The following is a 26,317-nucleotide window of genomic DNA, read 5'->3' on the forward strand; positions in this document are numbered from 1 at the left end:
GGTTAATCAAAACACGTTTCCCTTTCAGGTGTGTGCTAATTAAGTGACCGCGACACTGTAAATTGATGACATTTTAACTCAATGGTGAGCAAAAATTTCTCTTAAAAAATGTTATGGAAAATAAAAACATGAACATTCTTCGAAATTTATTAAATTTAATATTATTATAGCATAAATAATATCCCAGGAAGTTCAAAAAATAAATTCATTAACAAATTTCGGAAAAATTCATTAATGTTTAATTTTTGTTTTAACACCAAAAAATGTAAAGAGAACCCATCAACGCTGGTGTGCAAGTCTGCCCAACTATGGTTTAACTCATTGCCTGTTTTTCACAATTAATCGAATTGAAAATGGATTTTTTGTACATCAATGGTCATGAGAAAATATGCAGAGTCCAGGGTTTTGGAAACAAACTCAATAGACCCCAAACATCTTCCATTATAGTAAGTCAGCAAAGGTTTCCCCACATTTCACACACAGTGAGGTTATACTTTTGTGTTTTTGTTTCATTTGTAAACCACACACAACAATACAATATGTGTTCTGGCGGCTGTCATTCCAGAATTATCTAGACTTGCAATAACTAAATAAACAAATTAAAAATTATCTATTTTACAAATCATATAATTACGTGATAAAATAACATTTTAATGATATCATATTGCACTTCTCGTTTGTGTGTCACCATCACCATAATAAAAAATTGCAAATGCCGCACAATGCATTGGCATAGGCTTTCTTTTTGTCCACAACAACCTTTCCATGGGGGAACTTGTAGAGATTCTTATACAAATAACATTGATGTTTGTCTTACGGACTAAACTATGGATTATTGTTGAATAATAAATTAGTTTATTCACCTTTAAATGCTGTATTTGTTTAACAAAAATCACTTTTTTCCTAATTAGTTGAATGGAAAACACAAAAGAACTACTCCGTGTCAAAACTGTCTGTCAAACTACTAGAGTTGAGTTGGGTAGTTCCGGAACGAACTAGTTCATTGGAACTATTCCGAGAAAGGAACGAACGGAACTAGTTCCAGTTCTTTAATTAATATAATTCCTTTCTCTGATCCAGTTCCTTTTTTGAACTATTTGAAGCAAAGGAACTGTATGGAGCGAAGGAACTATAAAGAGCAAAGGAAATATATATGGAAAAACGAAAAAAAAATAATAATAAAAGAGAGAGAGAGATTCAAAAGAATAGTGGGAAGCCTCCAAGACTCCAGCCTTCATAAAATTCGCTTGTTAATCGTCGTTCTGCCAAGACTCAAGCGACGTCGTACGCAAACCTTCGCCAACAAATGGTCTGTTCCAGTACTTTTTATACCCTCCACCATAGTATGGAGGGTATATTAATTTTGTCATTCCGTTTGTAACTCATCGAAATATTCATTTCCGACCCTATAAAGTATATATATTCTTGATCAGGGTAAAATTCTAAGACGATCTAGCCATGTCCGTCCGTCTGTTGTAATCACGCTATCTTCTGAAGGAATTGAGATAGGGTGCTGAAATTTTGCATAGGGTTGTCTTTTGTCTGCAGGCAGGTCAAGTTCGAAGATGGGATATATCGGTCCACGTTTAGGCATAGCTCCCATATAAGGGTACCCCCCAATTTTCGGTATTTTGGGGTTCTTGAGCGCGATTTTCAACCGAATTCGCTGAAATTTGGTACAGTGGGTTCATATTGGGTACCAAATATCTCCATTTAAAATTATAAATATCGGTCCACTTTTTCATTTCAAATACCTGTCAGTATACCTGTGGTGGAGGGTATCCAAAGTTCGGCCCGGCCGAACTTAACGCTTTTTCACTTGTTTAATAGTAAAGCTAGTAAAAGGGAAACATTTCAAGTCTCAGAGTACAAAATAATTTGAAAAGTTCGGGAACCCAAATCTAGTAAATATGCCAAAATTAGATAGCAATACTTCAAAATCAACATAACAAAAAGTTTACAAAGAGAAAGCCATTTGGTTTTGTGCTCTCTTAAATTTGATTCAATGCTTTACCAGTTTTATGGGTTCAGGAACGGTTTTCGAGTAAAAAGTTGCAAAACTTGTAAAATTAGTAAAATAAAAACGACGACTGAAAAAAATGAAAAACGTTCCACCAGCTAACGAATGGGAGGAGAAGACAAAACGGCCGATAAAGATGAATTCAAAATGGTATAACCGAAAGTTTACGAATGAGGTGGGATAGAGACTAAATGGAAACCGTGTTGTTTACGAATGAGGTTTAGGCAAACTATGATTAGGGATAAGTAAATCGACTTTCGATTAATCGACTTTTTGTATTGAAAAGCGTTGTTCTAAGGAACTACATTAAGGAACTAGTTTAGAGAATATTGTAGTTTTATGTTTGTTATGTTTGGCTGGCTAATCAGCGAATTAGGCGAATTAGGAATAGATTCGGGAATCAAAAGGGATATTTTTCATGTTGCGGTTTCGTAAACAAATTAGGCTAAAATGGGAAAAGGCAACATCATGGTACAATAAAGGTAACAGCAAATCCCAGCTGATTTGATTCCAACGTAATACTAGTGTCAATATGAATTTGAAAAATTATGTTTTTAAAAATCACCCAACAGGAAAATTGGGAACGCATACAATTTGAAATTGTTCTTTATTAATGTGCTCCCGTATTCAATTTAATCAATCTGCCTGCTGGGAAAGTTTGAGGAACCAAATCTTTCTTGAAGGAATTACTCGCTATTCCCAGCATTGTCATATGTCATATGTGTTACACATATATATGGCAATGGCTCAATTAAAGGAAAGATGTGGAAGCGATAGAAATATAAATTTGATAGATTTTATAGATTTTCATTGGTTGTTGTATCGTTTTTTGTACAACAATACTTGCTGTTACCTTTTATTATTATACCATGAGGCAACATGTACAAAATGCAGTTTGAAAGTAACGGCAGCGCAGAGTTTGGTGGAATTGGCTTATATGAATTTATTTGAAACCAATGAAGAGAATACATTTTTCATGGTATAAATTGGTAAATTTATATTATTCTCAATATGTAATTTGTGTAATAAAAAAGGTAAGTAACCTGTAATGAAATGAAAGAACTACAATCTATGGTTTCTCTATCTTTTCATTTAAGGATACTACTACTCAGAAATATCTACCAAATGGGAACAAATATGGAAAGTAAGTACAAAATTTAGGAAATAAGCACAGCCCGTAATAAGGGGTTTTGGAGTTCTCCCATTTTTATTAAATATTTTTAAGAATACAACTTCGAAGATAATATTTCTGATACTCATTACAATAACATTATTTTTTTTAAAAGGACTTCATACTTCCGGAGGTATGGGGTACCAGAATTTCGAAAAAACATAATTTTTGTAACCTTAGCAGAATATTTTTTTTTAATTTACATTTGTCTTCAAACTAGTCGGTCTTTAGCCGGGACTTTAAGACTTTCTCCTTTGGTCAGATTGAAAATTAAGCTACGTGAACAGAATTTTCTTTTAATTTCATATTTTAAACAGTAAAAACCAAATGGGTTTTATTTCCCATACTGCCGGAAGTATGAAGTTATGCCAAAAATAAAATAGGAAACTATATATTATACTAGTCTATAAACTTAATGTAAAGCTGATGAGAAATCAAATATTTTGAGGATTGTAAATTTGAGATTCAACACAGGTCACTGCAAAACAAAATCTACAATCCCAAACTGTATGATTTGATCATGGTTTCGTTTCCCTATAATTTTGATAAAATAACTATACGATTTTATAAAAAACGCACACTAATTTAATTATTTACTTACAATTTATTTTTAATATATCCTAATTTATGCCATAAAATATTACGAAGATTTTGATTATAAAAAAAAACTATTTTATCTTAGGTGTCGATCTTTTCTAACCTCTCAATTTTTCTCATTTATTTCACAGATTGTAATCTTTGATTGCTTGACACGTTCTCGCAACTCTTCCAAATATTCCACAGTAGTATCGAAATCTTTCATTAATATTGGTTTATCTAAAAGACCCGATTGAAAACTAATATCGCGAGACTCCTTTCTTAATTTCGAACGTTCGATTTTCATTTGAAATACCACTTCACGCAATCGTTGCTTTTCGTTTTGTAATTCTTCAAGATATTGCCGCTGAAAATGTATGGTTTCGTGAAGCATTTTTTGTTTCTCTTTTAGGTGAGCTTGACGGTGAATGTCACCGTGACAACGATATCGCAATTTATTCAGTTCGGTGTTGCGTTCTAGGGAAAAGGAGATAATGTGAAGATGGATAAATAATTAAGATATAAAGGGAGCTGATTTCTGGTACTCTACCAAAATTATTTTGCTGTCAAAATCAGCCGTAAAATTGTTTACCTTCTATTTTCTTTCCCAAAGCTTGTGTTTCGGTTTGAATGGTCTCAAAGTTGCGCATTGTTAGGCCATTACCTAAGTCTTCTAGATCGCGTAATTGCTGGAAAGGAAAACACAGAAAAATAAGTGTGGACTTTTAATGAATATTTCTCCCAGAGTCTATCAAAGGCGGGGATTTTTAAAAATATTTTTTCAAGCACCTAACCAAAGCGTGGTTTATTGTTCTTTGAAAAATATTTTTATTTTAATTTTCCCCATATTTACCTCCACCAGTGTTGCCATATCATGCTGTTTTTGTATCAATTGAAATCGAACTTTGGAAATCTCTTTTCTAACCGATTGCATTTTACCCAATAAATTCTCCACAACACCATGGAGTTTATCAAAACCCTCCCTCCGCAATGCCTTGCGAACAATATCCTCCAAATTGCTAATTTCATCTCCGGAACGCTTTCGTGTAATTGTCAATTCCTCATTAAGTACTGCCAAATTAGTTTCCGTTAATGCTTTCGCTTCTTGTTCCCTTATCAGCCACTTATCCAAATTATTTACCGCCGCCTGATATTTTCGTATTTCTTGTGGTAACATTTTTAGATTATCTTCCAAGATGGGTCGCATAGAACGTTTACGACGAAAATATTCAACACATTTGCGATTTAGGAATTGCTTTCCCCGCTTCTCAATTTCCAAAAGAGCTATTTTCTCTTGCAACTCCTTCATTAGTTTCCGCTTATCGAGATTTTGTCGTAATATTATTCGCGGATCAACATATTCGGCTTTGTCAACAGCACGTGATATTAAATCGCAGACAAATTCATAGGTTTGTTCGTTTAGAAGACGTTCAGCTTCAGCCCGGGCCAAGGCTTCCATATCGATTTCTTCAGTGGTCACAACAGGGGCTTGGGCCTCAAGTTCCAAAAATTGATTAAAGGTATCCTCTTCATCTGCCAACTTTTTGCCTTCATCCTCTGCCTCCTCATCGGATAAGATGGGTATATCAACGGATTGCAGATCTATGGATTCTTCTACGTCCTTCTCACTTTTTTGTTCCTCACCAGGAATTTCGGGTTTTTGCTTTACCACTTCTTTGGGTTCTTCAATTTTCTCTTTTAGCGATTCTTTAGAAGAGGAACTAATTTCACCCGTCAAAGGATTAACAAATGCTCCCATATCCATACGTCCTGAATGAGGTTGGGTTAATTTTTTCTCTTTCGCCACATCCACCACTGAATCTAATGATACATTTTCCACATCGGGTATATTTTGAAAATTTTCAAAAAAATCGGGTGAAATTTCCAATTCTTGTTGTTTTAAATATTCGAGCTCCTCATCTTTGGACGATTGACTATCCTCCTCATCGGATATGCCGGGTAGTTCTAAAAACTTTTCAGCTTGTGTAATAAAGGATTCAATGGAGCTTTCTGAGCTTGGTCCATTGTATTCAGATTCATGGGACTCAGAGCTACCTTCACCTTCCATAACTACCTCGGCAATGGCTTTTTCTAAGGGATTGATTTCGGTTAGACGTAACTTTTTCGGAGGAGGAGGAGGGGGTTGTTTAGTGGGTAATTCTTCTTTAAGAGAGGATATGGACTCTTCACTGGATCTTTTTCTGTTTTCGTGATCCATGGGTATTTCTTTAAGTGGTACATTGGTAGTTGGTAACGGTTTAATAGGGGCTGTTGGAATAGAGGTTTCTATTTTGACCTTTTCCGTCGTAGTTTTTGCTTTATTTCCTTTCTCCTTGCCCTTTTCTTTGGTCGGAGATTTCTTTTCAATTTTCTTTGGTGTTTCATTGCCGGTCTTCGCTTTTCTTTTTGGAGGCATGGTAGGATTCCGGATAGAGGTGAAAAACCTAAAAAATATTTATTGAGGCCTGCAACCCAACTGACGTCAATTGGAAAATAATTTCTGGATATTTCTGATTTGAAAAACGATGTGAACTTATTTCAAATACTCAGGATTTTTGGATTTTTTAAAGAATACTTTTGCAAAACTTTTATAGGGCGAGGATTTTTTAAAGGATACTTTTCCAAAGCTTGTGTAAGGCGTGGATTTTTTAAAGAATACTTTTTCAATGCTCTTATAAGGCGTGGATTTTTTAAAGAATACTTTTTCAAAGCTCTTATTTTTTAAAGAATACTTTTTCAATGCTCTTATAAGACGTGGATTTTTTAAAGAATACTTTTTCAAAGCTCTTATTTTTTAAAGAATACTTTTTAAATTTTTTTAAAGAATACCTTTTCAAAGCTCTTATAAGGCGTGGATTTTTTAAACAGTACTTTTTCAAAGCTCTTATAAGGCGTGGATTTTTTAAAGAATACTTTTTCAAAGCTCTTATAAGGCGTGGATTTTTTAAAGAATACTTTTTCAAAGCTCTTATAAGGCGTGGATTTTTTTAAAGAATACTTTTTCAAAGCTGTTATAAGTCGTAGATTTTTTTAAGGAATACTTTTTCAAAGCTCTTAAAAGTCGTGGATTTTTTTTAAAGAATACTTTTTCAAAGCTCTTAAAGAATACTTCTTCGAAGCTCTTATAAGGCGTGGATTGTTCTAAAGAATACTTTTTCAAAGCTCTTATAAGGCGTGGATTTTTTAAAGAATACTTTTTCAAAGCTCTTATAAGGCGTGGATTTTTTTAAAGAATACTTTTTCAAAGCTGTTATAAGTCGTACATTTTTTTAAGGAATACTTTTTCAAAGCTCTTAAAAGTCGTGGATTTTTTTTAAAGAATACTTTTTCAAAGCTCTTAAAGAATACTTCTTCGAAGCTCTTATAAGGCGTGGATTGTTCTAAAGAATACTTTTTCAAAGCTCTTATAAGGCGTGGATTTTTTAAAGAATACTTTTTCAATGCTCTTATAAGACGTGGATTTTTTAAAGAATACTTTTTCAAAGCTCTTATTTTTTAAAGAATACTTTTTAAATTTTTTTAAAGAATACCTTTTCAAAGCTCTTATAAGGCGTGGATTTTTGTTAAGAAAAAATTTTCAAACCTTTATAAGGCGTGGATTTTTTTAAAGAATTTTTTTTCAAAGCTCTTATAAGGCGTGGATTTTGTTAAAGAAAATTTTTTCAAAGATCTTATAAGGCGTGGATTTTTTTAAAGAATACTTTTTCAAAGCTGTTATAAGTCGTAGATTTTTTTAAGGAATACTTTTTCAAAGCTCTTAAAAGTCGTGGATTTTTTTTAAAGAATACTTTTTCAAAGCTCTTAAAGAATACTTCTTCGAAGCTCTTATAAGGCGTGGATTTTCTAAAGAATACTTTTTCAAAGCTCTTATAAGGCGTGGATTTTTTAAAGAATACTTTTTCAAAGCTCTTATAAGGCGTGGATTTTTTTAAAGAATACTTTTTCAAAGCTGTTATAAGTCGTAGATTTTTTTAAGGAATACTTTTTCAAAGCTCTTAAAAGTCGTGGATTTTTTTTAAAGAATACTTTTTCAAAGCTCTTAAAGAATACTTCTTCGAAGCTCTTATAAGGCGTGGATTGTTCTAAAGAATACTTTTTCAAAGCTCTTATAAGGCGTGGATTTTTTAAAGAATACTTTTTCAAAGCTCTTATAAGGCGTGGATTTTTTTAAAGAATACTTTTTCAAAGCTCTTATAAGGCGTGGATTTTTTAAAGAATACTTTTTTAAAGCTCTCATAAGGCGTGGATTTTTTTAAAGAATACTTTTTCAAAGCTCTTATAAGACGTGGATTTTTTTTAAAGAATACTTTTTCAAAGCTCTTATAAAGCGTGGAATTTTTTTTAAAGAATACTTTTTCAAAGCTCGTATAAGGCGTGGATTTTTTTTAAAGGATACTTTTTCAAAGCTCTTATAAGGCGTGGAATTTTTTTTAAAGAATACTTTTTCAAAGCTCTTATAAGGCGTGGATTTTTTTTAAAGAATACTTTTTCAAAGCTCTTATAAGGCGTGGATTTTTCTTAAAGAATACTTTTTCAAAGCTATTATAAGGCGTGGATTTTTTTAAAGAATAATTTTTCAAAGCTCTTATAAGGCGTGGATTTTTTTAAAGAATAATTTTTCAAAGCTCTTATAAGGCGTGGATTTTTTTAAAGAATAATTTTTCAAAGCTCTTATAAGGCGTGGATTTTTTTAAAGAATACTTTTTATATTCATCAATGCCACACTGTGGCTTTATTTATATAATGTTAAAAAAAAACTTTTAAAAATATAATAAAAATTATTTCAAAATAAAAGCTATGTCCCTCTCAAAAGTTCTTGCTTTGTCGGCATTTATTTTCAATTCTTTTGATTTTATCTTCCAATTCCGTAATATCCTTTTTAAGTCTCGACACAGTACCACGATGTCCTGCAATCATCTCATTTGTTTTATCATAATCCAACATTAATGCCGGCTTATCCAGGAGGCCACTTTCAAAACTTAACTCTTTGTGTTGTTTCCTTATTGAATTACGATTCATACGTAATTCATAAATCTGTTGACGTAATTGGCGTTTTTCTTCCATTAGCTCTTCAAGGGCCAAACGTTGAGCAATTATGGAATTTTGTAACATTTTCTGCTGCTCCTTATAATGGGCCATGGCATGAATATCCCGTTGAACACGTTCATAGAGTTTTCGTAATTCGGCATTGCGTTCTGTAAATATACGAATTAAGGACATAAATAATAAAAAAAAAATAATTTATCGATCTCACCTTCAATTTTCCGATCTAAGATTTGGGTTTCATTGTGTATACCCTCAAAACTTTTCATTGTCAAGCCATTGCCAAGGTCTTCGATATTCGATAATTTCTAGGGAAATAAATTCTTGAATACATTCCAGGGAAATTTCAATTCTCACCTTTCTTAAACTAGCTTCAGTATGCAGCTTCAGGATCATTTCAAAACGTACTTCATTTACCTCCTGGCGACATTTGGACATTTCTAATAGGAGTTTTTCTATAAGCTGAAGGAGGCAAGTGTAAATTTTTAAAATATATATTACATGGCTCTCTCAAAGTCGAGAATTTTTTTCAAGGCTCCTATAAGGTGTGGATTTTTTTAATATTTTTAAGGGTCCATCGATGGTCTCTCAATGGAGTGGATTTTTAAAAGTATTTTTCCAGAGTAAACCAAAGGCCATGAATTTTTTGCTCAAGGTTCCTCAGCAGTTGAGGATTTTTAATTTTTTTTTCAACTTCACAATATTATATTTCTTACCATGTTACACTTCGGTCGTGCTTCACGTATCAAATTCCTTCTGACCACTTCTTCAAAATCCGCTATGGCCTTTTCACTTTTCTCCCTTTGCATCTGTAATTCATTTTCCAATTCCATTTGTGTTTTCGATGCCATCAGTTTTGCATTCTCTTCCTTAGCCAGCAACTCATCCAAACGTGAAATAGCATGAAGATATTTTCGCATTTCCAGCTCCACATACCGCTTACTATCCGGCATAATGGAACGTAATATTTTCTTACGTTTAAAATATTCAACAGCTTTACGATTAAAAAATTCACAAACTCGACGTTCCACGACTCGTTCATGAACTTTATTGCGGATTTCCATCACTAGCTTATGTTTGTCTAAATGTTTACGTAGCATAGCTTCGGGAGATATGTGTTCGGCAACTTCCACAGCTTGATCAATGAGATCATTCAGTAATCTTTCGACATTTTCACAAAGGTGGCGATGAGCCTCTTGCTGGAAAATTTCCTCCCAATTGAGATCACTTTCTTTGGCTACTTCACGAATTTCTACTTGAAGGAATTTCTCCAAGGCCCTCTCCTCATCGATTAGTACGTTTAGATCCTTATCATCCTCCTGGTTATAGTCCAAATTAAATATGTCCATCTTATCTAAGTCCTCTTCCTCCATCACTTCTTCAAATTCCAAAAGGGAAACCACACTTTCGTGCCTCTTCTCTTCAAATTGGGGGAGGTCTTTTTTTACCACCTGCACAGTAGGTGTAGAGACCAATCTCTGTCCAGTTATTGGATCCACAAAGTAACCAATATCACTATGTTCCTCAGAGGATATCTCGGGTTTCATAATTTCTTTATTTATCTCCGAAATGCTAACATCCTCGGATATGTTTTCCAATTCTGGAATCGAACCAAAATCCTGCAAAAATTCAACTTTTTCCTCCAATGTTGAACGTTTAAGATAATCTGGTTCCTCCTCCTCTTCTTCTTCCTCCTCCAAGGATTCACTATCACTATCAAAAAAATATTCCAAAAAATGTTTGTGTTTTTCTTCCGATTCATCCTGGCTGGGGAGAGATAGTTGGGAGGACAATGTCGAGTTGGCTTCTGAAGAGGATGGGCTGGAAGGTAATTTGGAGTTTGGTGGGGCTGCTTGAAATAATCCGGTCCCAGTTGAATCTTTTGCGAAGACAGAGGTTTTTTGTTTCGCTGATGGCATATTGTTGGTGGGTTAAGTGGTGGATTTTTTTTCTTTGCTAAGGGTGTTGAGACTTTCGTCCGATAAAAAATATATTGAAAAAATATTATTTTCAAAAAGTTTGATGTCAAAAAGTTGACAATATTTTTTATGAATTTAAAAAAAAATCTGGGTCAAAATGCAGCGTGGACTTTTTAAAATATTTTTTCAGGGTCTATCCTTAGGCGTGGATTTTTTAAAATATTTTTTCAGGGTCTATCCTTAGGCGTGGATTTTTTAAAATATTTTTTCAGGGTCTATCCTTAGGCGTGGATTTTTTAAAATATTTTTTCAGGGTCTATCCTTAGGCGTGGATTTTTTAAAATATTTTTTCAGGGTCTATCCTTAGGCGTGGATTTTTTAAAATATTTTTTCAGGGTCTATCCTTAGGCGTGGATTTTTTAAAATATTTTTTCAGGGTCTATCCTTAGGCGTGGATTTTTTAAAATATTTTTTCAGGGTCTATCCTTAGGCGTGGATTTTTTAAAATATTTTTTCAGGGTCTATCCTTAGGCGTGGATTTTTTAAAATATTTTTTCAGGGTCTATCCTTAGGCGTGGATTTTTTAAAATATTTTTTCAGGGTCTATCCTTAGGCGTGGATTTTTTAAAATATTTTTTCAGGGTCTATCCTTAGGCGTGGATTTTTTAAAATATTTTTTCAGGGTCTATCCTTAGGCGTGGATTTTTTAAAATATTTTTTCAGGGTCTATCCTTAGGCGTGGATTTTTTAAAATATTTTTTCAGGGTCTATCCTTAGGCGTGGATTTTTTAAAATATTTTTTCAGGGTCTATCCTTAGGCGTGGATTTTTTAAAATATTTTTTCAGGGTCTATCCTTAGGCGTGGATTTTTTAAAATATTTTTTCAGGGTCTATCCTTAGGCGTGGATTTTTTAAAATATTTTTTCAGGGTCTATCCTTAGGCGTGGATTTTTTAAAATATTTTTTCAGGGTCTATCCTTAGGCGTGGATTTTTTAAAATATTTTTTCAGGGTCTATCCTTAGGCGTGGATTTTTTAAAATATTTTTTCAGGGTCTATCCTTAGGCGTGGATTTTTTAAAATATTTTTTCAGGGTCTATCCTTAGGCGTGGATTTTTTAAAATATTTTTTCAGGGTCTATCCTTAGGCGTGGATTTTTTAAAATATTTTTTCAGGGTCTATCCTTAGGCGTGGATTTTTTAAAATATTTTTTCAGGGTCTATCCTTAGGCGTGGATTTTTTAAAATATTTTTTCTAAGGGCTATATATAGGAGTGGATTTTTTAAAAATATCTTTTCAGGGTCTATCCTTAGGCGTGGATTTTTTAAATATCTTTTCAGGGTCTATCCTTAGGCGTGGATTTTTTAAAAATATTTTTTCAGGGTCTATCCTTAGGCGTGGATTTTTTAAAATATTTTTTCAGGGTCTATCCTTAGGCGTGGATTTTTTAAAATATTTTTTCAGGGTCTATCCTTAGGCGTGGATTTTTTAAAATATTTTTTCAGGGTCTATCCTTAGGCGTGGATTTTTTAAAATATTTTTTCAGGGTCTATCCTTAGGCGTGGATTTTTTAAAATATTTTTTCAGGGTCTATCCTTAGGCGTGGATTTTTTAAAATATTTTTTCAGGGTCTATCCTTAGGCGTGGATTTTTTAAAATATTTTTTCAGGGTCTATCCTTAGGCGTGGATTTTTTAAAATATTTTTTCAGGGTCTATCCTTAGGCGTGGATTTTTTAAAATATTTTTTCAGGGTCTATCCTTAGGCGTGGATTTTTTAAAATATTTTTTCATTTTTTCAAGATCCTAAAACACATGTGGATTTTTTGAAGATCCTAAAACAGGAGTAGATTTTTAAAGATTTAAATTTAAAAGAATTTTAAATTTAAGTAAAAAAATATGTCCACATATTTTACAAAGTTCTAAAATCATCTCTTCTCCCTATTTCTGTTTTTCAAATTCCATTTAACTAGGCGGCCTGTCAGTCAGTTATGTGTCAAGACATCCATCAAAGTTCCATTAATATGTCCTGTCAATAAAAAACAGAACAACAACAACAAGTACTCAAACAATGGTAGGCCAGAAGAAATTGAAGCAAATATTTGGAAATAAATATAGGCAACAAATATCTACCTACTGCACATATTGAATTAATAGTTATTGATGTAGTTGTTGTTGTTGCTGCTGGTGCTATTACTTTCGATTATTGTTCACTGTAATGGGGGCAATTTCTAAACCAAACAATGCTATGACGAATGAAAACATGTTATTTTGGCAATTTAGTTAATAGTTTGCTATATTCTTTTGCAGGAATATTACAAAAATAATAACAATAAAAATTATTTCAGACCGAAAGAAAAATACAATTACGGTTGTAGTATCGATTTCTAAACAAACATACATTAATGCTATTGGTAATGTGAAGAAAACCAGGCCCACAGTAAATAGTGAATTTGCAGATGAATGATAAACATGGGGTAGCGATAGTTCTCAATATCATATTTATCGAATAGAAAATAATTAATTAGTTTTCTAAGAACCTTGAGCCTTGGAGCCTTGAAAAAATATTCTTTAAAATGTCCAAAAGTCTATATTAAAAAAAAAAACAGTAAGGAAAGTAGTAATGTCGGACGGGGCCGACTATATGATACCCTTCACCACTTTCGGTATATTCCACAGATGGAATCCTAACAGACGTCGCATTTTTGAACGATAATTAACATGAAATTAAACATGTCATTCTGCAACCTATTCTAAATTTTGGTCAGATATAGTCTATATATATATATTATATAGAGTTGCTCCTTACAATGTAAATAAATTTAAAGCAAAATATCGAAATCGAAACAGATTTCATCGAAACTTGTCAGATGTTAGGTTACACTTATTTCAGTATGTTATTTGCATTCGGCCACATTTTTAGTTTTTTTATTTACTTATAAATCCAAATTTACTTATAAATCCAAAATCGGACGAAAATATGTATGGGAGCTATATCTAAATCTGAACCGATTTTCACGAAATTTTACACACATCGTTCTAGACCTAATTCAGTACGCTATGCCAAATGTCGTGCAAATCGAAGGATATATAGGGACTTTGGTGCACTTTTTACCTAAAATCGGACGAAAATATATATTGGAGCTATATCTAAATCTGAACCGATTTTTCCGAATTTCAATAGGATTCGTCCTTGGGCCAAAATAGTGAACTGTGCCAAATTTCATCCAAATCGGATCACAAATGCGACTTGTACTTTGTTAACAAAAATACATGGACGGACGGATATGCATAAATCGACTTAGAAAGTGATTCTATGCATATTCTCAAAAGGAACCATGTGTCAATCTCGATTCCTTTTGCATGTTACAAACATATGCACAAAGACATAATACCCTGTACCACAGTGTGGTGAAGGGTATAAAAATACACGCCTAATGAAAAAAATATATTTTAAAAAAATGTTTTAAAAAAAGCCACGCCTTATGAGAGCCTTGAAAAAATGTTCTATAAACCAGTGAGAGGAGCAGTATAGTCGGATGGGGCCGACCATACGATACCCTACACAACTACCACAGAAATCTATGTCTTTTTGCGGATTCCGAATATTACCAATATTCAGTAAAGCCCTTCTAAATACTCGTCCATATTCCCTTCACCGTGGGCTGTGTTGTGATATTCGACTTATAATTGTATCGACTCGGTCCATTTGATCCGCTAAAAATTGATCGATCTTTGTCAAAACAGCAGGCTTATTCTTTGGCCCAATCCCCTTCCACATATAAAAATTCCACATGTCTAGATCGACTCAGCTAGTCGAGATATGACACCCAGTCGATAAAGGTGGGTCTAGGACCAATATTTCGCGGCGTTACAAACTCTTGGGGCTGTACAATGCTATAATACCCTGACAATACCCTGTGTGTAGGGTATAAAAAAATTCTTTAAAAAATCCACGCCTTTTGGAAGCCTTGAAACCATATTCTTTAAAAAACTCACGCCTTATGGAAGCCTTGAAACAATATTCTTTAAAAAACCCACGCCTTATGGAAGCCTTAAAAAAATATTCTTTAAAAATCCACGCTTTATGGGAGTCTTGAAAAATATTCTTTAAAAAGACCACGCCTTATGGAAGCCTTGAAAAAATAGTCTTTAAAACATCCCCGCCTTATGGAAGCCTTGAAAAAATATTTTTTACAACATCTACGCCTTGTATATGCCTTGAAAAAATATTCTTTAAAATATTCACGCTTTATGGAAACCTTGAAAAAATATTATTGGAAAACTCCACGCCTTATGGAAGCCTTGACAAATTATTCTTTAAAAAGTCCACGCCTTATGGAAGCCTTGAAAAATTATTCTTTAAAACATCTACGCCTTGGATATGCCTTGAAAAAATATTCTTTAAAACATCCACGCCTTATGGAAGCCTTGAAAAAATAATCTTTAAAACATCCACGCCTTATGGAAGCCTTGAAAAAATATTCTTTAAAAAATCTACGCCTTATACGAGCCTTGAAAAATATTCTTTAAAAAATCTACGCCTTGGATATGCCTTGAAAAAATATTCTTTAAAAAATCTACGCCTTATACGAGCCTTGAAAAATATTCTTTAAAAAATCTACGCCTTGGATATGCCTTGAAAAAATATTCTTTAAAAAATCTACGCCTTGGATATGTCTTGAAAAAATATTCTTTAAAAAATCCACGCCTTGTGTGGAAGCCTTGAAAAAATATTCTTTAACAAATCCACGCCTTTCATCATCGTTGGAAAAATATTCTTATAAAATTCCCACCTTATGTTTGCCCATGATTAAATATTCCTTTGAGTTTGTTTTTGTTTTGTCCTTGAAAAACTATTCGTATTTGAAAGTTTATTTATAACCAATTACAATTCCATTATTATCTCATTACCAATTTGAGTAATGCCGCATTCATTCATTCGTTCATTACTCATTCCTTTAATTCAAATTAAAGTCATAACGTACACATATTTGGGTTTTTATAGGTTTGACACTCCTTCCCCGAGTAGTCCTTGCTTGCTCCTTGTGCGACTATTAAAAGTTTATCCTTTGTTAAAGCTTTTTATTGTCGTAACTTAATTTGAGTTGTATTCTCCAGTCCGTTCTTTATGACCTTTTTATGAACGGTTATTCATTTTGTTGTTGTTGTCGGTGTCGTTGTTGTTGCATTTGTCAAGTGATGAACGTCGTGTATTTTATGACCTTTGGTCAGACTCATTTATTCGGAAAATATGTAAATCAGCACGAGAACCAACGATGGATGGCATCTTGTCATAAAAATGAAGCGGCAGTGACAGCAGTGCTCATCTTAAAACAAAAGAAAAAAGATGCCCTCGAGGTTGATTTGTCGCAATGCAGCTACTCGTAAACGATGCTCATGATGAAGTCGCAATTTATTTGACATTTCTTCATAAACGATATTTAAATCGTAAAGTGATTCCAACACTCACTCAATATTCGATTCGATGCTGATTCTCAGAAATCTCATTAGAGTCCTCTGATAAGTGCAAATCTGTTTGTTATTGTTGCTGTGTTCTTAAATATTCGAATGGCAAAAAAATGCTAAGATAATTTTCGTAATCTGCATTTCAAGAGACCATTGATAATAAAATATCATTTACTTAAATAAATGCTTAATAATTCATAAAGATAATCAAAGATAGTGCCCCATGACATTTTTCTTAATAATCGTTTTTATAAAATAATTTTGGATGCAAATAAACCAAGATTTCGTTAAGAATATTTTTTCAAGGCTTCCATAAGGCGTGGTTTTTTTAAAAAATATTTTTCAAGGCTCCCAAAAAGCCATGGATTTTTTAAAGAATATTTTTCAAGGCATCTATAAGAATATTTTTTAAATTGCTGTTATTATGTTTTTTCTCGCAATCACTTGCAAATCTGATTGGCATTTCACTTCGTTAAAGTGTACATCATCTCGACGATATTTGTTTGCAGATTTCAAGTCAAGTGTGGAAAACGTAATTGGAAATAAACAAAATTTAGATATTCAATTCTATTTCGAAAGGTCGTGGTGGTAACAGTTACAATAGACTTAACCGTGTAACCTAAAAAAAATAGTCCTCAGCAAATACACAATATTCATAAGATGGTAGCTGTAGTAAAGGGGTGTGTGTATTTTGAACTTTTATTCAATTTTGAACGGTATGTTAAACACTGCAAAATATTGCCTTTGAATTTGAATGATGTTAGACGTTTTGGGATGTCCCAAACGAGTGGTTTCGGATTGAAAATGAAAATATTTATTTTTTGGTAAATTAAACTACTTTGAATGACAAGGTTAACTCCTTCAAATTTCGAAGCAAACCAAAATAAATAGCTATACAAAATTTTTTAATAAAATATGGTATTAGAAGTTGATTAGAAAAAAAATCACGTTTTGGATAGTTGCATAAAAAATATTTCAAATTTGTGAGCGGAGCAGTATAGTCGGACGGGGTGGACCATATGATACCCTACACAACTACCACGGAACTCTAACTTTCTGCAGATCTTTATTCCAAGAATGGGAAATATTTCGCTATATTTTCACCCTCTTAACTAATTAGAGGTCAATAGCTCCTATTTCTTGCTATGACATCTATTTCGAATTATGTTTTATTTCATAATATCCAATTTTTTCATTTTACACAGAAAGGTCTTGGTTGACTTGACCCGCTGAATAGTGACAGATCATTACAAAAGCCATCAAAATTTCCAGTGTAATATTCTGCTTATAATTGTGGCATATTGATCGACTTAAAAAAACACAATAAAAATAAGTTTCGTCCACTTTATCCCAAAATTATTATCTGATCATCACCGAAAATTATAGACGTTGTCCTTGACCATAACTGGAACCTCATGGAAATTTTAAAAGCGATCAGCGCTATATTTTCGCCCTACAGTGTGGTAGTGGGTTAATAAATAATATCTGAAAACGTAAGCAACTGTAAATATTTAAGTGTAACTCCCATATCCGAACACATCCGACAATATAGTTGGTATTAATTTAATAGCCAACAACTCCTCTTGGATATACTATCAATTTCTCGGGTCTTTCAGGAGTAAATATAATGCCATAGAATACAAATTTTGTAATTTTTCAGTCAAAAGTATGGGTCTATTTGACCCGTTAAATATTGACCGATCTTTATCAAAACAGGCATGCATCTTTGGCCCGATCGCCTTTTCCATGCAAAAATACGCGATGTTTGGACCATAACTGCGGCCTCTGGAGCGACCAGAAAATCATAAAAAAATAAAGTTTGTGGTCCATTTCATCACCTAAATATTAACTGATCTTTTCCAAAAGGGGTCTTCATTGGGCAGAACCCATCCTACATGCACCCATCCTACATTTCGTGCAGATTGATCCATAACTGTGGTCTGTATCGTGTTTACAAATTATAATGGACAGACGGACGAACACACATGTCTAGATCGACTCAGCTAGTCGAGATATGACGATCGGTATACTTAAAGTTGGGTCTAAGACCAATATTTCGCGGCGTTACAAACTTTTGGGGCTGCACAAAGCTATAATACCCTGACAACATAGTTGTGTAGGGTATAAAAAATGCACGCTTTGCTTGAAAAAATATTTTTAAAAATCTATGCCTTGTATAGGTGCTTGAAAAATTATTTTTTAAACCAGTAAAGAAAGTAGTAAAGTCGGACGGGGCGACTATATGATACCCTTCACCATTTTGGGTATATTCTACATATGCATGGCTGCATTTGCATTTTCTTAGCACACATCATTTCGATTTTCACGAAACATAGCACACATCATTCTAGACTCTATTTAGTACGCTATGTCAAATTTCATGCGAATCGAAGAATATATAGGGTCTTTGGTGCACCATTTACATTAAATCGGACGAAAATATATATGGAGCTATACCTAAATCTGAACCGATTTTCACGAAACTTAACACACACCATTCTACTCTTAATTCAGTACGCTATGCAAAATTTCGTGCAAATCGAAGGATATATAGGGGTTTCGGTGCAATATTTACCTCAAATCAAACGAAAATATTTATGGGAGCAATTTGAACCGATTTTCACGAAACTTAGCACACATCATTCTAGGCTTAATTCAGTACGCTGTGCCAAATTTCGAGCATATCGAAAGATATTTAGAGATTTTATTGCACCATTTACCTTAAATCGGATGAAAATATATATGGAAACTACATCAAAATGTGAACCGATTTTCACTAAATTTTGCACACATCATTTTAGTCTCAATTCAGTAGGTTGTACCAAATTTCGTGCAAAGGATGTTTAGGGACCTTAAATCGTACGACAATATATATATATATATATATATGGGAGCTATATCTAAATCTGAACCGATTTTTCCAATTCCTTGGGCCAAATAAGTGACCTATGCCAAATTTCATCCAAATCGGATCATAAATGCGACCTGTACTTTGTTCGCAAAAATACATGGACGGACCGACGGGCATGCGTAAATCGACTCAGAACGTGATTCTATGCATATTCTCAAAAGGAACCATGGGTCTATCTCGATTCCTTTTGCCTGTTATAAAGATATGCACAAAGACATAATATCCTGTACCGCAGTGTGGTGAAGGGTATAAAACTCCACTCCTTGTATGGATGCTTGAAAAAATTTGTTTAAAAAGAAGCTTGAAAAAAATATTTTCCAAACGCTGTTGTTATCTTGGAAACTATTTTTATAAATTGTTGCATATTCTTCGAAGTATTTGTAATAAGTTGGTCACTATCTGTGAATAACTGAATAAAATAGCTGATAAGGTTGCAATCTGTTTTGTTAGTGTAGATTGGAATAAAGTAATTGGGGAAATAACCGTTTAAGCTGGCGTGTTATGGCTCATACAGATTAGTGTTCCAATGAATATCTGTCATATTGTTTTTCAAAAGGATTATCAAAATCTTTAAGAAATCCACATTTCTGAGTGGTCTCGGAGAAATATTCCTGAAAATTCTACTTTCTAATAGGTCCTTGAAAAATATGTTTTGAAAAATCTACGCTTTTGATTGAACTTTGCAAAAATATTTTTGAAAAAATCAAATTTATTAAAGCTTCTTTAGAAAAAAAAATTTCTTTAGTGAATTTACTTATACGTAAAAAAAATCTGTATATGATCAGGTGTCAAAAAAAATTTCTAATTTTTATCACGTCCTCTCATGCATGCATTCATCCGCAGAAATATGATTTATGGGTCTGGTCATTTGCTGGCATAATCGCCTCATTATTGGTATGCCTCTGTTGTGGAGATTTTTTTGTCAACCCAAACCCTCCCTCCATACATAGCAACCTCCTAATGCATTTGAAATTAAATTTATTTTTATGCACGGAAGGGATTGAAAAAAAATATCTTCAAAATTTTGCACACACAGCTGCTTTGAGGCATACGTTCCATTAGCGGACATGGTCAAGAAGGAATGAAAGGAACGTGTGTATGTGTGTTTTCTTCGCTGTACGTTGTGTGATATCTCAATTAAATTAGAGGATATAAATGGAATTCAAATGTGTGCCTTTGATGGACGTGTCCACTGAAATGCATTAAAGTTGCAAAAGGGAAATGATAAATGGATAACACATTCAGTATTTAATTTTAATAATAATAAAATAAATAAGCTAAAAAAATATTTTTAAAAGACCCTCGCCATGGTTAGGAAAAATATTTAAACAAAAATCCAAGCCTGGCATAAATGCCTAAAAAATATTTTTTAAAAAATCCACGCCTGGGAAATGGACTTGAAAATATATTTTTAAAAAGTCTGTGAGAAACCAATATTTAAGTTTTATTTTTTTTTTATTTATTTTATTTCAAATATTTAATATATGCCATCATTTTTTTTATTTATTCCATACGAACATAAATATATCTGTGGTTCCACATTAACCTGATGCAATGGCCAGTCCAAGTATAGCCAACAGTATCAAACCCGCTTCATCATTTGCCTTTTTCCTCTTCCTTTCAGCTTCTTGCTGTTTTATTTTTTCTTCTTCTTCTCGCTGCTTCCTTTCTTCCTCCTCTTGTCTTATCCTTTTTGCTGCTGCTGCTTGTTCCTCAAGATCAACAACTTGAGGCTCATTTCGATAAGAAACACCTTCATCATCTGATTCATATTTCTTGCCAAAAGGATTTTCAGTCCACACCTCGGAAATGGCATCATCGGGAGAAGTGGCACCTTTACTTTTGTCCATTGTCATTATCATAAAGTCGCCATTGTCATTCTTGAAACAAGTTGCCTTGGGATTGAAAAATTGCAGATCGGCAGCACAATCTACCTGATAATATTTTCCTTTGCGATTGCAATCCTTTTCGTCAATAGGTTTGCTGCGAACATTGTAGATCAGCAAAAGGATAAGGATGGCCAAAAAGGCAGCTTTCATTTTTTCAGGGCTTTATTCGAGATGAGGAGTTTTATAACTTAAAGCGATCGGAATGACACTGATCTGCAGTTATCAAGAGAAGACATATTTTATGATTACAATATTATGTGTATATGTATAGTTGTAAGTGTAATGTGATAAGGGAAAAGTTCAGACAAAAACAACAACACGAATAAGAGGAATATTATTAAGCGATGCATAGCGCATTATTGATAATACACATGAGACAGACTTAAGCAGAATAATGCAAGATTTTTTTTACAAAATATACAAATATTTTTTCCAGCAGCTATCATTGGAGTAGATTTTTCAAAATATTTTTTGAGGACCCAATGCAAGCACTTATCTAAGACTTGGATTTTTATACCCTACACAACTATGTTGTCAGGGTATTATAGCTTTGTGCAGCCCCAAGAGTTTGTAACGCCACGAAATATTGGTCCTAGACCCACCTTCAGGTATACCGATCGTCAAACCTAACTAGCTGAGTCGATCTAGACACGTGTGTCCGTCCGTCCGTTTGTCCATCATAATTTGTAAACACGATACAGGCCACAGTTATGGACCAATCTTCACGAAATTTTGCATGTAGGATGGGTTCTAGCCAATGAAGACCTCTGTTGTTTTTAGAGGATGAAATGAACCAAAAACATTATTTTTGTCGGGGTTTCTAGTAGCTACAGAGGCCGCAATTATGGCCCAAACATCGCGAATTTTTGCATGGAGAAGGGGATCGGGCCAAAGAATAAGCATGCCTGTTTTGATAAAGATCGGTCAATATTTAGCGGATCAAATAGAACCAAACTTTTGTGTGAGAAATTACAAAAATTTGTATTCTATAGCGGATATGTTTACCCCTGAATGACGTAGACCCGATAGTATATCCAAGAGGAGTAGTTAACCTTTAAATTGATACCAATTATATTGTCGTATGTATTCGGATGTGGGAATTACACTTACATATTTACATGTGCTTACGTATTCAGTTATTAATTTATAACCCATTACCACACTATATAGCGCTGATCGCTTTGAAATTTGCCATGAGGTTCCGGTTATGGCCTATAATTTTCGGTGATGATCAGATAATAATTTTGGGATGAAGTGGACCGAGAACTTAATTTTTTGGGTTTTTTTTGAGTCGCTCTATATGCCACAATTGAAAGCCGAACATCCATCACAACACAACCCACGGTGAAGGAAATCCGGACAAGTAATTAGGAGAGCTGTACTGAATATTAGTAATATTTGTTGACCTCTAGTCGGTCAAGGGGATGCAAATATCGCGAAATATTGCCCATGCTCAGAATGTCGAACCACAGAAAATTAGATTTTCATGGACGTTGTGTAGGGTATTATATGGTCGGTCCCGTCCGACTATACTACTGATGATCCTAAAAAAATTAATTTTTAAACAATTTTTTTTTAAAGAATCAATAAGAGAGATTTTTTACAATATTTTTTCAAGCACCTATCCAAGTTGTGGTGTTTTTTAAAACATATTTTTTCAAGGACAAAAAAAATTCGCCAAGTTAATGTTCATTGTTGTTTTATTTAAAAAATACATCCATTTTTTAAATAAAAATATATAACTCTAATAAGACCCTCCCACGTGGTGTTCATAGTTATCACCAAGCTGTTGCTTTTTCATTTCATCCAATATGGCGCCCAACAGGAGTAGACCAGCAAGTGTTTCAGCAAGTTCATCCTCAGAATTGGTAGATGACACAGTTTCATTTGTGTCAGAAGTTACTTCATTACTATCACCACCCACCATGCTAACAATCAAAATAATTCCCACAGTGGGTGTATCGTCAGAGTCATCATGGTCTCCAGCAGCAGCTGCTGCCGTGACATCTTCGACAGGACTCTCGGTGGCAATTCCATTTTGCTGAGTCATCAAATCTTTCAAATCTTTGGCACTCAACACTTCAGCACGCAACTCCTCCTCGGTGACAGCATCGCGTCTAATTCGATGAATTTCAACTTTACCCTTGTAGGGACATTGGTAATTCTCCGGTTCGTGGTCGGTGGGCACGGAACGTTTGATCAGACGCTGTTCATTCAAAGCCAAAATAATGAATTCTTCATTTTCGTTCATAAAACAGGAAGCCTTTGGATGTTTGAACTTCAGTTGCTCCATACAGTTCACTTCGTGGAAACTGCCCTTAGTCTTACAGGGATTATCTTCGGAATTTTGGACACACAATGGCAGGGAGAATATTGCTGTACATTGTACGATCACAAGGCAGGCTAGGATTGTTAATTTCATGTTGAGTGCGAGTGTTTTTCTTTGTGTTGTTTTTTATTCGAAGACTCGTTGGCTGGTACTGATTGGAATTGAAAATCATTTGAAAAATTACGACTTTTAAATATATACGATTTGAGAAATTACGTTAGAGATAACGTAGAAAACAAAATGAATACTTGGAAAATCCCACAATAGCTAATGCGTAGAGGAGTTCATTTTATAAAAGCATTTTAATAAAGACTGCCAATAAAGGAAAAACATTAACCTATTGTGGACATTATGAAAATTAAAAATGTTTAGGTCCTAAAACTGGCGTATATTTTTTAAAAATATTTTCCCAGGTCCTAAAACTGGTGTATATTTTTATACTCTACACAACTATGTTGTCAGGGTTTTATAGCTTTGTGCAGCCCCAAGAGTTTGTAAAGCCAGGAAATATTGGTCCTAGACCCACCTTTAAGTATACCGATCATATCTCGGTCATATCTCGACTAGCTGAGTCGATCTAGACATGTGTCTCCGTCGCTCCATCTGTCCATTATAATTTGTAAACCCGATACAGGCCACAGTTATGGACCAATCTACACGAAATTTTGCATGTAGGAAGGGTTCTGGTCAATGAAGACCCCAATTGTTTTGTTGGTAAAGATCGGTTAACATTTAGGGGATGAAATGGGCCAAAAACTTTATTTTTGTCTGATTTTCTGGTCGCTCCAGATGCCCAATTATCGTCCAAACAATGAATAAGCCTGCCTGTTTTGATAAAGATCGGCCAAGAATTAGCGGGTCAAATGGAACCTGACTTTTGTGTGAAAAATTACAAATTTTGTATTCTATAGCGTATATAGCGTGAATGGCATATACCCAAAATGTTGACAATATATCCAAGAGGAGTGGTTGGCCTTCAAATTGATACCAATTACATTGTCGTACGTAATCGGATGTGGGAGTTACACTTAAATATTTACAGGTGATTACGTTTTCAAATACTATTTAGTAACTCATTACCACTCTAGAGGGCTGATCGCTTTGAAATTGTCCCTGAGGATCCAAGTATGGTCAAGGACAACGCCTATAATTTTCGGTAATTATCAGATAATACTATTAATATAAAGTGGACCGAAAACTTAATTTTTGGTGTTTTTCGAGTCGATCTATAGGCCACAATTGAAAGCCGAATAACAACACAACCCACGTTGAAGGTCAAGAGAGTGCAAATATTGCCCAATATCAGAATATAGAAGTTGTGTAGGGTATCATATGGCCGGCCCCTCCGACTATACTGCTCCGCTCACTGGTCTAAAAATATTTTTTCCAGGTCCTAAAACAGGCGTTGATTTTTTTAAATAGTTTTTTTTAGGTTCCTAAAGAGAAGCTTTAGCTTCTGAATTTTTAGAAAAATAATTTTTTAAAATTAAATATGGGCTTGGATTTCTTAAATAATGTTTTTTTTCAAGGCTTATCATAAATTATTTTTTCTCAAAGTCCTTAAACAGGCACACATGTTTTCAATATTTTTTTCGCTGATTTTCTTTTCGAAGCGTGGATTTTTTAAATATATTTTTCGAAATATTAGTCATATTTTTCTCGTAACTTCTAATCGTAATCTCAACATTTGCGTACAGTTCACATTTTGTATTACTTCGTGCATTTTTTTTTTCTGAAAGCTGATAAGATTTTATTTTTTATTTGCATTACTTTCGTATCAGAGTTCAACGAAAGGGTCATCATTGCTGATTTTTTGATGATGCAATGCCAAGATGATTTCCTTGAAAAAATCTTTAATTTGTATAGAAAATCATTCAAATATTTACTGTTATAAATAAAATTAAACAAATAATTTTATTAACAAAACAAAGGACTTTTCTATATTAAAGGATGAAGGGGAAAATAACTGGCTTGTAGTTTTGGATATATTTTTTTCTCGCATTGGAACATTTGAAACCAAAACTTCCAGCCACTATTTTTCCAAAAAAATTAAACATTTCATTAATATCACAATTATTATCCTACTTTGCTCCACTTTGGCACTTAGCGCTCATTTGTCCTCTCTCTCTTTTTGAATGTATTCCTCACAAGAAAAGAAAAACCACCACTTACTCGGTTGTGGCTAGTTTTGCATTCCATTCTTTCTTTACCTCGTACCGACTCCTGCATTGGTGTTACAAAATTCGCATATGTATTTTCCAAATTATTTCGATATTTCATCCCCATCAAATGAGTTTGATGGTGTTTTTTTTACTCTGTTTTTTTCTGACAAGAAACCAGTATTTAATGTTTTAAGAACTGCATTCATAAAATGCAAAAAACCCGTCATTGGCAACACTTTTTGAACACTTATTCATATAAAATACGAATAAAACAATCCAGTATCAATTTAAAAATAATTACAAATTTTTCAGAATATTTTTGGATTGGATTTTTAAGAGGATTTTTCAAGGAATTAATATGTATCTGTGTTCGCTGGAGAATATCTTTGCACAATATTTTTGATGTAGGTACTTGCTTTGGAATAGCACCCCATAGATATTTACCCTAATAGAGCTTGCAAAAATTTATGCAATACAATTTTCACTTACTAGTATGAATGATGGCCCATGAAAATATATTTAAAAAAATCCTCGACCATATTTCGGCAATTTGTTCAAAATATAAACTCTATTAATTCCTGGAAAAATACTCTTAAAAATCCAATCCAAAATCCGTGAGCGGAGCAGTATAGTCGGACGGGGCCGACCAACTACCACGGAACTCTGCGGATGTTTATTCCGAGCCTGGGCAATATTTCGTGATATTTGCACCCTCTTGTCCGATTAGAGTTAAACAGCACCTCTTCCTCACACTGACATATTTTCCGAATTTTACGAGTATTCAGTAAGGCTATTGACCAGATTCCCTTCACCGTGGGTTGTGTTGTGATG

At 33.7% G+C, this 26,317-nt stretch overlaps 1 protein-coding gene across 1 annotated transcript; it reads right to left on the bottom strand.

Moving 5' to 3' along the window:
- Window positions 1-3,894: 3,894 nt before the first annotated feature.
- Window positions 3,895-10,729, bottom strand: LOC133328170 (plectin-like). Its single transcript, XM_061536726.1, has 8 exons — window positions 9,527-10,729; window positions 9,168-9,272; window positions 9,022-9,118; window positions 8,659-8,962; window positions 5,703-6,169; window positions 4,621-5,537; window positions 4,360-4,456; window positions 3,895-4,244 (listed from the first exon to the last, which is right to left on the bottom strand). Exons 1-8 carry the CDS (start codon window positions 10,727-10,729, stop codon window positions 3,895-3,897), a joined length of 3,540 nt encoding a protein of 1,179 aa, XP_061392710.1.
- Window positions 10,730-26,317: the final 15,588 nt, after the last annotated feature.

The sequence above is a fragment of the Musca vetustissima genome, unplaced genomic scaffold, assembly GCF_032173495.1.
Source record: "Musca vetustissima isolate MV318-11 ecotype Yass unplaced genomic scaffold, APGP_CSIRO_Mvet_v1 utg26657, whole genome shotgun sequence".
NCBI lineage: Eukaryota > Metazoa > Arthropoda > Insecta > Diptera > Muscidae > Musca > Musca vetustissima.